The sequence below is a fragment of the Barbus barbus genome (assembly GCF_936440315.1).
Source record: "Barbus barbus genome assembly, chromosome: 24".
NCBI classification, from domain to species: domain Eukaryota; kingdom Metazoa; phylum Chordata; class Actinopteri; order Cypriniformes; family Cyprinidae; genus Barbus; species Barbus barbus.
In genome coordinates, this window is record NC_136752.1 from 30,608,399 (window position 1) to 30,622,295 (window position 13,897).

General features: G+C 42.5%; 1 protein-coding gene across 1 annotated transcript in view; it reads right to left on the reverse strand.

Annotated features, from left to right (window-relative positions):
• evlb (Enah/Vasp-like b) overlaps positions 1-13,897 on the reverse strand; it is a 46,269-nt gene that overhangs the window by 16,235 nt on the left and 16,137 nt on the right. The window contains exon 2 of the mRNA XM_079374884.1: positions 1,664-1,832. Coding sequence (XP_079231010.1) covers positions 1,664-1,832 — 169 coding nt within the window. The remainder of the gene's footprint in view (positions 1-1,663; positions 1,833-13,897) is intronic.

Genomic DNA, 13,897 nt, shown 5'->3' on the forward strand with positions numbered 1-13,897 from the left:
CCGCGTTTCGTCTGCAAGCTCTGAAGCTCGTCATTTATAGTATCCACAAGTTATTACATACAGTGCCTTCTACTATATTGCGGCAAATTTACTTTTTCTTTGTGATATTTAGCTCTAGTTTATCAGGAAGTGGTGATTTTGCTCTCTTTGACTCACTGGATGGAAACGGTGCTTTATTCACAAACGTTTTTAAGATATTCCAACTTTGCGCATCAGTTTAATTCGTAACTTTGGCTCAATGGAAACAATGAATCAGTGATATTTGTGCTGATTATGAATGTAAGGAATATGTTCCCCTCACTGTACGAGTGTTTTATATTGATAACGAGTGTTTATTATTGAGTAGGTGAAACACTACAGGAGAGCAAGGTACGAATAACAGACATCACCATACTTCACCAGGGGATTGATTACATTCAGAATTGCAAAAAACTTTTATATGACAAGTTTTCCGAAATATTGTGTTTGAATATGCAAAGGAGGCTGTCTAATTAAATATACACTCATTTGTATACATTTCCAACACAAAAATCTGAACACTAAATTAAGTCAGGTTCAAAATGCTTGTCTGAATTTGTTGTCATATCAGTGTTGAAGGTTTTTCTGGAGGGGATTCTGGATTCCTCTAAAAAATAAATTATTACTCCATAAATCAGAAAATACTGTCAACAGACAGAAAACAAACACATTTTCACCATGTTTTTAAGAGTGAAATGTTGTATAAATCAGTGTGAAGGAAATACGAACAAACCTTCAGAATACAGAGAGGAATAAATCTGTAAAGTTTGGTGAATGTAAGAGGAAAAAAGTCTTTACATTTATGCATTTAGCAGACGCTTTTATCCAAAGCGACTTACATTGCATTCAAGTTACAGTTTTTACATTTTATCAGCTCTTGCTTTCCCTGGGAATCGAACCCATGACCTTGGCGTTGCTAGCGCCATGCTCTACTATTTGAGCTACAGGAAAGCAAAGATTGAAATCTACAGACGCAAACAGATAAAGTGCAATATGTATTTGGGACTATCTGAAAGAAGAGACATGATATGGTAGCAAAACAAAGCAGTGCATGATAAAACAATCATTTTGCGTCTTGCCATAATGCTGGACTATTTTAATATTTTAAAAATGTATGGTTTTTTCTGCTTATTAGAAGCAGAGATATTTTTCAAAATATCTTCTTTTGTGTTCAGATGAGAACTAAACTTGAACTGAATCGATCTGAATAATAACACTATTGTCTTCTATAGTTAGTTTCATAACTGATTCATTTTGCATCATTAACACCGTTATTTTCCTGTTTATTACTGTTAAGCTTCTTTGAAACAAAAATGCTATAGAAACGATTGTGACTTGACTTGCGCAGAAGTCAGTCAGTCTTGAAGTAAATGCTGGCCGGTTGCATAAACTGCTTAGACTAGTCTTAAAAAGTTAGTCATCTAATTAGTTTTCTTAAAGACTGGTCATAACTTAAAGTCTGTTACAAAAAGACAGATTGGCCCAATTTGAGTCAGAAAAGTACGTGATTACCTCTTGGTTAACTGCTGGTTGGTCAAACTGTTTCTTAAGGCATAGTGGCTATGTTTATGCAACTGGCCCTGGTGATTTGTGGTGAGTGATCTGGTTAGTTAGTGTTAGTGTAGTGTTAGACGAGCAGACGCACCTGCTGGTCCTGCAGTTTGACTCCCACCACGCGGAAGGTGTTGCTGCTTGTGTTGTGGTAGATGTTGATTCGACTGAAGCCCTGCTGACCCGGTTTGATCGGCACCCATTTTTTGCTGGTGTCATCATAGACCATGACGGAGGCGCGGGCCTGACAGATGCTCTGCTCGCTGAAACAAACGAACACACGGAGGGTTAAGCCATGCAAACACACTGCCCTCATTACAGTCGCTCACCCGCCCGCTGCTTAGATCAACAACCCGTCTGATACCAGACCAACAATGTCCTGGCAACCACCCTAGCAACCCCCCCACAACAGCCTTATGACCACAGAGCAACCCCAAGAACACCCCATCAACCACATAGCAACCCCCCACAACAGCCTTATGACCACATAGCAACACCTAGGACACCCTAGCGACCACATTGCAACCCCCCAGGACACCCTAACAACCGCATAGCAACCCCCCAGGACACCCTAACAACTGCATAGCAACAGGACACCCTAACAACTACATAGCAACCCCAGGACACCGAAACAACCACATAGCAACCCACAGAACACCCTAACAACCACATAGCGAAATTATAACACACTGGAGAGTTACTCTGCTCCGAGTTCCGATCTGTACTAGTGTGAGTGTGTCAGTCTGCTCTTCCAAACACAGTCCCTGGTGAAGAACATTAGCAACCAAACCGTTTTGGGTTCCACAGTATGGACAACAAATATAATGGATGTCAACGGGAACTGAAACATTCTTCAAAATACCTTCTTTTGCTGTTCCTCAGAAGATGAAAGTCATGCATGTTTGCAGTGATGTGAGGAGAGTAAAGCATGATTCTGGGTGAACTGAATCAGGTCTGAATAGAGTAAAGAATAAAGACGTCATATTCCTCTCCATGCAGCATCTTTCTGTAAATAACCTCAGACTAACACCGTGTCATAACTACGTGACGCCACAACATGCAATAAAAGGTATCTTTTCCATGTTAATCAGAGTTTTTGTCCTAACTAGCCGTGACGTCACGGCTGAGCATACAAACTATAGAACAGTAGATAATCTCAGGTACTTATTATGTGCTTTATTCAATCCCACAAGTCTAATGGGAGTTTGAATATCATTTTGCATGACATTAATACCCATACTGAAAACAACAAGTTAGTTTACTTCACATCTTGAAATTAAAGCAAACTTTTTACGTTTAAACTGCAAACTCAATACGAACCCACAAGCGTATTCCATGGTTTTCCGTCATTCAGTATGTACATTTAAAAATGTTAAAAAGGTTTAATATCTATAAATGAGTTTATAAATATATAATTTCATTGCGAGTGCAGTGCGCTTCCAGAGAGGCTCCGCCCACACATGCTTCTGATTGGCTGTGATATTTGATTGGGGTTCTCAACCTTTTGCAAGCTGGGCCCCCCCAAAGCTGGTTCATTGCAGTTGGGGCAATGAACCCCCCCCCATCCCAAACACCACCTTGCATAGATAGATAGATAGCCTATTATCATTACTAGGCAATTGTTATAATTGGCAGTAGCACCAGACTTCTAATGTGAGCTTGCAGACATTATTATTATTATTATTATGAGTAGTAGTAGGCCTATCATCATTACTAGGCTATTGCTATATAATTATATGAGGTTACATGCTTTATTGTTGTTGTTGTTATTATTATTATTATTATCATCAGTATAGGCCTATTATCATTACTAGGCTATTGCTATAATTGGGAATTGGCACCAGACCTCTGATATTAATTTATGCTTTATTATTGTTATTATTACTAGGCCTAATAGTAGGCATCATCTGCATTTTTTACAGAAGCTTGCAGGTAGGTGATGTTAATGTGAGACCTGAGCCTGCTTTGCCTTGCAAAGATCCTCAATTCTTGGCTCAATTTTTGATAAACATAGCCTCAAATCATCCTCGATTTGTGCACGATTGCGGTATTTCGTTTTGAGTGCAGTCATTTTTGAGAATCCTGCCTCAAACAAATATGTCGACGCGAAAGGAAGGAGAATCTTAAAGGCGACGTCACAGAGTTCAGGATATTCCTGCATCAATGCTGCCCAGAATGACGAAAGAGGGCAGAAGCTAAAGAGTTCCTTCAGTCTACTGGCACTCTTCAGCTCAATAAGCTGTTCCTGCATATCAATTGATAGCTCGTTTGCTGTGCACACAAACGGATCTCGAACCCACGCAAAAGAGCGATAATCCTCTTTAAAGTACGTCGCAAATTGTTTTCTCATTGCTGACAGGTGCTCAGACGCTGATTGAAATAGGGAGGAGAAATCGTGTGACGTGCCTGTGTAACAGACACAGGCAAGTGTGCCGGTGCGTGTAAAACCTCACTCCCTTCATCTCAAAGAAGTGGCGCTCTAGCGACTGACGCTAGGGGCCGTGGCCTAGCCTCCTTGTTAGAGCGCCCGCCTCCCGCGCCGAAGACTGCGGTTCGAATCCCGCTCGGAGCGAGGCGAAGTAGAACCGGTTACACCTGCATCAGTGATAAAGTCTGCAAGGCTGGGGAACATGTCGCAGTTCCCTCGACTGATGCGGCCATGCCAGAGGTCTAGTTTCTGTGTGAAGGCGTGCACTTTGTCTGCAAGGAGCAAAATATGAGTTTCGCGGCCTTGCAAAGACAGGTTGAGGCCGTTCAAGCGGTCAAATATATCGATCAAATAGGACAGAGACGCAAGCCACATAGTGTCACCCAGATGCTTCGCCAGATCTGATTTGATTTCTGTCAAAAACCACTTCAACCTCCTCTCGCAGCTCATACAACCGCTGTAACACCCGCCCCCTGGAGAGCAGAAGCAGCTGTTCATGCCCTGACCCCATCTCCTGGCAGAGGACCCCAAACAAGCCTCCTTGTTTGGGGTCTTGTTTAGCGGCCGTGATTTGATGAGATTTATCATTTTAACAGATTGGTTCAGCACGGAGTCAAAAAGAACCGGCATTTTTTTTTAGCACCTAGTGCTTCACGATGAACCATGCAATGTGTCCATTTCACAGGTGGAGCTACTTGCTGAACGCGAGCAGCTAGGCCCCGCTCACGCCCCGTCATGACCTGCGCACCATCCGTGCATAGGCCAACGCATCGGTCCCAAGCCAAACAAAACTTGGAGATATTGCCGTTACAACAATTTATTGTTATTTATTTATTAACAACATAAATGTATTTAAACATGTTTGTGTGTGCGTGCGTGTGTGTATTTCACAAAAACTAAAGGAAAGCTTTAACTGTAGCCTATATTCTGACTAGTTTATTCGTTATAAATATATAAATAAAACTAAATACGACCTCACGTTTTATACGCTTGTGTAACGGAGTGGAAAAGTATGTTAAATTATTGCATAAATGGGGACAGCGCCATCTATGTGGTGCGTGATATAATTTAGCGTGTGGAGTAGGGACCGCCCACAGCAGAGTTAACGAAGCATTGCTGTGGGTAAGTTGCACGTTTTTCACGGTCTCAGAATTACCATTTATAAGTGTCCAAAGCACACAAATATTTGCTTTATTGTGACTGTATCTTTTAATGAATATGTTGGGACTCTGTTGAGTCATGTTTGGCGTCGAGTGTGTTGCTCAATATTGAGTTATAATGTGTTTGTTACCAGACTCAATTGTAATCAATTTGTGTGCTGTCTTGTGTTTTATGTAGAAATGGTTTATTCTCTTACTGAATCAGAGAAACCCTATTTACACACGCTGTCTCCACTGTGCAGGTATGTTGTTAAATGTTTGTTAAATTGTTTGATTCAAAATTAGTTGTTCAAGTTCTCCGCTAGGTGGGGATGTTTCCCCATCTCTGTGAGTTTAATTGTATTCTGTATTTCATTGAGGATCTTCATTCATTGATTTGTTATTTTATAATTAATTGAAAGTTTGTCATCTGTATTTGAACTATTTACAACTGAAACACTATACGATCACAAAGTGACAGAATTAAAAAAAGATCTGTTTTAAATTAAACAGAGCAGAGTTAACGAAGCATTGCTGTGGAAATGGTTTATTCTCTTACTGAATCAGAGAAACCCTATTTACACACGCTGTCTCCACTGTGCAGACCACCCAGGCAAGACCGTCACATTGGTGCCGTGAAGTTGTGATGCCGCTGTGTTGCCTTGGGTCAAGTCTTCAAGCAAGCTGAGAGAGATCACCGTGCTGCCGCATAAGGGCTGGACGTATCCATCATCAGTTTAACAGCTCATAATCAGTCCACAGCCTTTTGTGATCAAGGGACTCACTCACTTTATTCTTTTTCTTTATTGGACTCTGCTCTTTGACATTGAGTTAAATTCTGCATGTATTGTAGCGTATTTCATTGCCCATTATGAGCAACGGTGACCGATATATTCCTGACCAATTTACTCCTGGTCCAGTGGGTAGAGGCAGAGGGGTTTTAAGTTTTCCAATTCCCTTTTCAATGAATAGTCCCGGTGCTGACGATAGTGATAGTGGGCCTGGCAATGCCAAAAAGGGTTGTCCTCTAAGAGAGTATGATGCCGTAGACATGCAGTCAGATGTCAATCAAAGAGTAGCCTGCACATCTACACCCAAGAATGATAGCGTTCCTGATATGTTAGGGCAGATGAGTTCAATTGTTCATCAAATTGGCCAACAACTAGCAGAGAACATTATGTCTCATCTCAGTTCCTATAGTTTGGACACCGACACACCAAGTAAAAAACACACCGATGATTATAAGATTGACAGCCCCTCAGGCATGAATAATGTGTCACAAAACCAAGTAATTCATCACAGAAAAGTCAAGGAGCCTCCTTCATTCAGGGGAGATGGTTCAGATACTGTTGAAATTGAGGAATGGGAAGATCTGATGAGGACATTTGTTAGAAAGGGCAACATGAGTGGTGATGAGCACGTGGAGGAAATCCTTGTACACCTGCGTGGTAAAGCAAAAGACGTGGTCAAATTCTGGATCAGGAACTGTGATTCTGCCACCACTGTTTGCCCAAACTCTGTCTACGGCCTGCTGCGCAAACATTTCAGTTGTAGTCACTACTCACCTGTTCCTCTTGCTGATTTTTACACTACTTTACCTGAGGAGGATGAGAATCCATACGACTACTGGCTGAGACTTAACAAAGCGGCTGATGTCGCCTCTGAATGCCTGCGTGAGCAAGGTAAAACACTTGACAAGCCCAGTGTTGAAATAGTCCACATGTTTATCAGACACTGCCCGAATAAAGACTTGGCCTTAACCTTCAGATCCAAACCAATTGACAAGTGGTCGGCCCATGAAGTACAGGCTGTGCTTAATGACTATCAATCTGACTTATCGTTCAAAGCCACCAGTGCAGTGCATCGCAGCCAAAGTGAAAGAGTTTCAATTAACAAGCTTGATGTTAATACAGTTCCAGTGCCTGCTCCCTTGGTGTGCGACCAGCAACAGAAAAGCACAGATTTCTCTGCCCTTGAAAAGGTCATCGACATGCTTGAAAAAGTCCTGTTAACCAATTCTAACAAACCTCAGTCTCATCCTAGACGCCAGCCTCATATTAGACTTCCTAGGATTGAAGGTTTTGATGCCTTACCGTGTTCTATTTGCGCTGATCCTGCCCATTCCGCCTTGATGCACTGTCGTGAGCATCGACTGTGTTTCCAGTGTCAGTCACCTGGTCACTCCAGGCGTTCTTGTCTTCGGTGGAGAAGTCAATCCACTCAGCCCAGTCCGGAAAACTAGTAGGTCTGTGCACAAGGGAGGATAGTACAGACCATGTTGATAATCCTCCCATCTTCGACACACAAGATTACAAGTCTGCATTTGAACAGTATAAACCGAGTGTCTCACCTGATAAAACCGCCGTCTTTCAAGGAATCCAAAGAGTCCCCAGAGCTGATTCATTATTTTACACTACTGTGTCTGTGGAAAATGGTCCGTCTTTCACTGCTTTACTTGACAGTGGCTCAATGGCCTGCACTCTCAGCGAGACGGCCGAAGCTAGTTTGCTGGCAAGCACCTTAACGTTGAGAAAATGCTCTGCCGATGGTGTTGTAATTATTGGATGTGGTGGTCACCGAGTCACACCAACAGCATTGTATGATCTGCCTGTCTGTGTCTATGGTTGTAAAATGATAATACCTGTGTTGATAGTTCCAGGCCAGACAGATGAGATGATCTTGGGCAGCAATGCCATCAAAAGCCTGCTGACTCTCCTAAAAAATACAGATGACTATTGGAAATTGGTCTCACTGCCGTGCTGTAATGGACAAAACGAGTGCTTAGAGTTCATTTCTTTGCTGTCCAACACTCAGAGATGGAGAGGCGACCACGTACCTGAGAAGGTTGGTACCGTTAAACTCAAGCACTGTGTGACACTCCAACCCCAGAGTGAACACCTTGTCTGGGGGAAGCTTCCTGTCAACACTACAATGTCTGTGGGAAGTACGGTGCTGGTGGAGCCCACCCAGTCCAAAAGTAGCCCTAAGCAGATCTTGGTCGGTCGAGTCATTACACCTTTATGGGGCGATGGCTGGATACCTGTTAAAGTTATAAACCCTACAAACAGTGTGTTGACCTTAAGAAGAAATGCAAAGATTGCGGATGTTTCTCCATGTATTGCTGTTGAAGATCTCCCAGAGAGTGACTATATTAAGTCTCAAGTTCAATACTTTCAACATGAGGATGGTTCCCAGGAATCTGAGGATGAGTTAATGCAGATCTTGGGTGACTTGGGATTGAGAGACTTGGATCTGACAGCATGCGAAGTGTCTTCAACATGGAAAATGAAACTGCTACATCTTGTCAAGAAATATGAGTCCATATTTTCAAGGAATAAAATGGACTGTGGTGAAGCCAAAGATTTTGTACATCGGATTCACCTTGTGGATGAAAAACCCTTTCGTCTCCCCTACCGTCGTGTACCGCCAAGCCATTATGAGAAACTGAGAGTAGCGCTGGACGAAATGGAAGAGAAGGGCATAATCAGAAAATCAAACAGTGAATACGCATCCCCTCTCGTCCTGGTGTGGAAAAAGAATGGCGATTTGAGGATCTGTACGGATTTTCGGTGGTTGAACGCCAGAACTGTGAAGGATGCCCATCCTCTGCCACACCAGGCCGACGCCTTAGCTGCTCTTGGAGGAAATGCTTTCTTCTCGACTATGGACCTTACCTCAGGCTTCTATAATGTTCCTTTACATGAGGAAGATAGGAAATATACTGCTTTTTCATCACCATTTGGGTTGCATGAATATAACAGGATGCCACAGGGCCTCTGTAATAGTCCCGCTACGTTCATGCGTATGATGATGTCAATCTTTGGTGACGGGAACTTCACAAGTTTACTGTGCTATCTTGATGATCTCATGGTTTTTGCTCCCAATGAGCAGGTTGCACTTGAAAGGCTGGAGATGGTGTTTTCAAGACTCAAAGCCCACAATCTCAAACTTTCCCCTAAAAAATGCCACTTCTTGAGAAAATCAGTCAAGTTTCTTGGACATGTAATTTGCGAGGATGGTGTTAAGACTGATCCAGGGAAAATAAAAGCCATTACGGATGTTCAAGCAGCGGACCTGATGGACTCTGATGGCGCCACTCCATGTCACAAGAAAATCAGATCGTTCTTAGGTATGGTATTGTACTACCAACATTTTATAGAGAGATGTTCTGTTAAAGCTAAGCCGTTATTCGATCTGATCTCAAAGACTGGAACTATGGGCTCTAGAGGCAGGAGGAGGAAACTCAACTCTAAGGCTGTGTGTGTTAAACTCTCACCGACAGACTGGAATGACAGATGCCAGAAAGCATTTGACACTTTAAAGGAGGACCTTCTCAAAAGTGTAACACTAGCACATCCTGACTTTAATTGTGACTTCATATTAGCTGTTGATGCCTCGTTTGATGGTCTGGGAGCTGTTCTGTCCCAAATCCCCAAGGGCAGTACTTTGGCCAGACCAGTGGCATTTGCTAGCAAGACACTGTCTCGTTCTCAGATGAATTACCCGGCTCACAGGCTGGAATTCCTCGCACTTAAGTGGGCGATATGTGACAAGTTCCATTATTGGCTGAAGGGCCGTCATTTTACAGCTTGGACGGACAATAATCCCCTCACCTACATACTCACCAAGCCAAGACTCGATGCCTGCGAGCAACGCTGGGTTGCTAAATTAGCCTCCTTCAGCTTTGATCTGAAATATGTACCCGGCTCCAAGAACATTGTCGCCGACGCGTTGAGCAGGGAACCTTTTGTCCAGTCTAGTGTAAGCCATCGACTTGTAACAGAACCTTACCACTCCTTGCTCAGTCAGGTTAATGGAGTTGTGGATCAAGTCATTCAAGATTCTTTCCGACTTACCACTAACTGTCAAGTACTAAGTCCTGTTGAGGATTCTTCTGATGAGACTGGAGTTGGCGGACAATATCAGATAACGGCAGGTGCTTTGAGTTCACAGGATGTAGCTGCAGTATTGGACGCACATCGTTCTGGTAGTGTAGGACAGATGATGGGTGTGGAAACCATGCCACACATCCCTGATGTGGATCAGGCTACTGCGCTCAATGTAAGCACACTTTCAGCCGCACAAGAACAGGATACCGCTGTGAGTAGAGCACTCTTTTACGTTCAACGACACAGACGTCCTGACAAGTGTGAACGTGCAAGTGAGCCTCGAACTGTCCTAAAGCTTCTTAAGCACTGGAATAAACTTACCATCAAAGATGGGATGCTTTTCAAAGTCAAAAGAGACTGTCACATGAACAAAAAGTTGTATCAATTCATTGTCCCAGATGCTCTGAAACAACAAGTGCTTCATGGTCTGCATGATGCTGCTGGTCATCAAGGTCGCTCCAGGACACTTTTGTTGGCCAGACAAAGGTTTTTTTGGACAGGCATGGAATGTGACATAGCAAATTATGTGAGGAACTGTATGCGATGCATTGTAGGCAAAACTCCTGAACCGAAAGATCGTGCTCCTCTTGTGAACATACATACCTCTGAGCCGATGGAACTCATTTGTATTGATTTCTGGACAGCAGAGAAAGGCGATAACAGGAGTGTGGATGTTCTAGTAGCAACGGACCATTTCACCAAATTAGCCTATGCTTTCCCCTGTAAGAACCAGTCCGCTAAGCAAGTTGCTCATCATTTATGGAACGGTCTCTTCTGTGTTTACGGATTCCCTAGGCGTGTGCATTCGGATCAAGGTCCGAGTTTTGAGAGCAAATTGATGAAGGAGCTGCTGGATATGGCAGGTATAAGGAAATCGCATACCACTCCTTACCACCCTATGGGAAACGGAATCACTGAACGCTTCAACAGAACCTTAGGGAACATGATAAGGTCTTTACCTCCCCAGTCCAAAGCCAAGTGGCCACAGTCTTTGCAGATGCTGACGTTCTGTTATAACTGCACTGTTCATGAGACCACAGGCTTTGCGCCTTTCTATTTGATGTTCGGGAGAGTCCCACGTCTTCCCATCGATGTGATGTTCCAACATGTTCTCAGGGATGAGACTGTTGTGAAGTATTCAGATTTCGTGTCCAGGCTTAAAAGTGACCTCGGCGAAGCTGCGAATATTGCACAGAAGCACAGTTCTGTTGAGCAAGCTCGGCATGCAAGGATCTACAATCGGAAAGTGAAGGGATCACCTTTGACTGTCGGTGACAGAGTCCTTCTGGCGAATCGTGGTGAGCGCGGCAAACGGAAGATTGCAGACAAGTGGGAGTCCAACCTCTACGAAGTTATGTCGGTGAGATCATCCGTTAATGTCTATCGGATAAGAGACACAGAAACAGGTAGAGAAAAGGTTGTGCACAGGAATATCTTGCTCCCTGTTAACTTTCTGTACAAAGATGATGGAACCGCTTTACCATCTCAGTCTCATTCTGTTGATTCGACCTCAGACTTGCCTGATCATCCCGACGGTGATACGAGAACAGCTCACTGGGTTATGCAGTCTGATCAGCCCAACTGCCCTGAAAACGACACTGTCTCTGTGGCCTTGTCTGGAGTTCAGTGTTCTTTGGATGTTCAGAATTCCATTTCGAAGGCAGACTGTGATACCTGTAACAGCTCGATATCCGCTGAACAGGGAAGTGACTTAGGAAGTGACATTCCACATTTGTTGGATAAAGGACTACTTCCTGGCGATGAGTTAGATCAGACATCTACACAGCACTCCTTGGTTAAGCCAGTTTTTCCACTTTCACAAGTAGACAATAATCCTGTTCCGGATACAGTTAACCCTGTAGTTTGCACTCAACCAGAACACATTCGAACAGACACAGTAAGAACTAGGGCTGGTAGGACCATTAAACCTCCACAAAGATTGATCTGTGAGATGAATAATCAGTTTGTGCATGATTCGTCCCCATCTGTTATTTCTCTTTTTGATGTGGTGAAAACCTTTTTCCATGGGTGATTTATAAGATGGATTTTGTCTTGAACTGAGACGTTTCTTATAAGTAGTCAGGTTTTCAGTCCTTGAATTGTGTATGTAAAGAGAGGTGTTTAAGGCATCTCTTTAGTCTATGTTTAGTCTGAACTTTGGTACCGGTCCATTCTTGCATACCTCTTATGGAGGAATTTTGTAATTGATATTTACGCTGAAAAGTGTCAAGGACAAGCACACAGTCATTTTCTTGTTTTTCTTTTACTTTTTTTCTCTGGTTCTTGTGTTGTGAAACTTTACTACTATACAGACGCTTCCCCAGTTTAGCATAATTTAAGGGGGGTGCATGTAACGGAGTGGAAAAGTATGTTAAATTATTGCATAAATGGGGACAGCGCCATCTATGTGGTGCGTGATATAATTTAGCGTGTGGAGTAGGGACCGCCCACAGCAGAGTTAACGAAGCATTGCTGTGGGTAAGTTGCACGTTTTTCACGGTCTCAGAATTACCATTTATAAGTGTCCAAAGCACACAAATATTTGCTTTATTGTGACTGTATCTTTTAATGAATATGTTGGGACTCTGTTGAGTCATGTTTGGCGTCGAGTGTGTTGCTCAATATTGAGTTATAATGTGTTTGTTACCAGACTCAATTGTAATCAATTTGTGTGCTGTCTTGTGTTTTATGTAGAAATGGTTTATTCTCTTACTGAATCAGAGAAACCCTATTTACACACGCTGTCTCCACTGTGCAGGTATGTTGTTAAATGTTTGTTAAATTGTTTGATTCAAAATTAGTTGTTCAAGTTCTCCGCTAGGTGGGGATGTTTCCCCATCTCTGTGAGTTTAATTGTATTCTGTATTTCATTGAGGATCTTCATTCATTGATTTGTTATTTTATAATTAATTGAAAGTTTGTCATCTGTATTTGAACTATTTACAACTGAAACACTATACGATCACAAAGTGACAGAATTAAAAAAAGATCTGTTTTAAATTAAACAGAGCAGAGTTAACGAAGCATTGCTGTGGAAATGGTTTATTCTCTTACTGAATCAGAGAAACCCTATTTACACACGCTGTCTCCACTGTGCAGACCACCCAGGCAAGACCGTCACACTTGCAGCCTCTGCAACTTCCGTCCGTCATAAAAATTAATTCGGATGGTTCGATTTTCTCCATTCTTCGCATCCGTAGCAAATATTTTGAGGGGTGTTTTTGACAATTGAGAGCCACCAAATGACGAATATGAAAACACGAATAGGACAGTGTCGGACTCAGTCAGGGTGCGAGGACCTTAAACTTTTGAGGCTTGCGCAGCTTCTCGAGGAGAAATCAAACAAATGAGCGCCGTTTTCTAAAGTCTATGAGCGCAGCACACACAAATAAACTAAATTGACATACTGCAGACCATCACTTAATTTACCATCACCTCACGGTTGAAAATGTGACACTGATTTCATATGACAGTTCAACAAACAAGTTAATAATATTAAGTCACTTACATTTTTGATGAAATAATGACTGTTTTGGTCTATTTTAGCAGCGAAAATAGATCCGATGAATCCAAACAAAGATCACAGCATAGCGCATCTCACAGCAACACTCAATGCTGTTTTGAATGATTCAGTGTTTTGCACGAATCGGTTGAGTCAAAGATTCAATGACACATGCACAAACATTGTCTCATTCTTGATGAATCGGCCGTTTGAACGAATCGTTTGAATGAACAACTCAATGACTCGCTTAATAAAACCGCTTATCACCTGCATTTGCGCTCACTATCGACAAACCAATCAAATTTGTTCAAAACGCTTTTTTTTTAAATCAGTCCAAACACATTTTAATTTTTATTCAGGAGTTATGTAT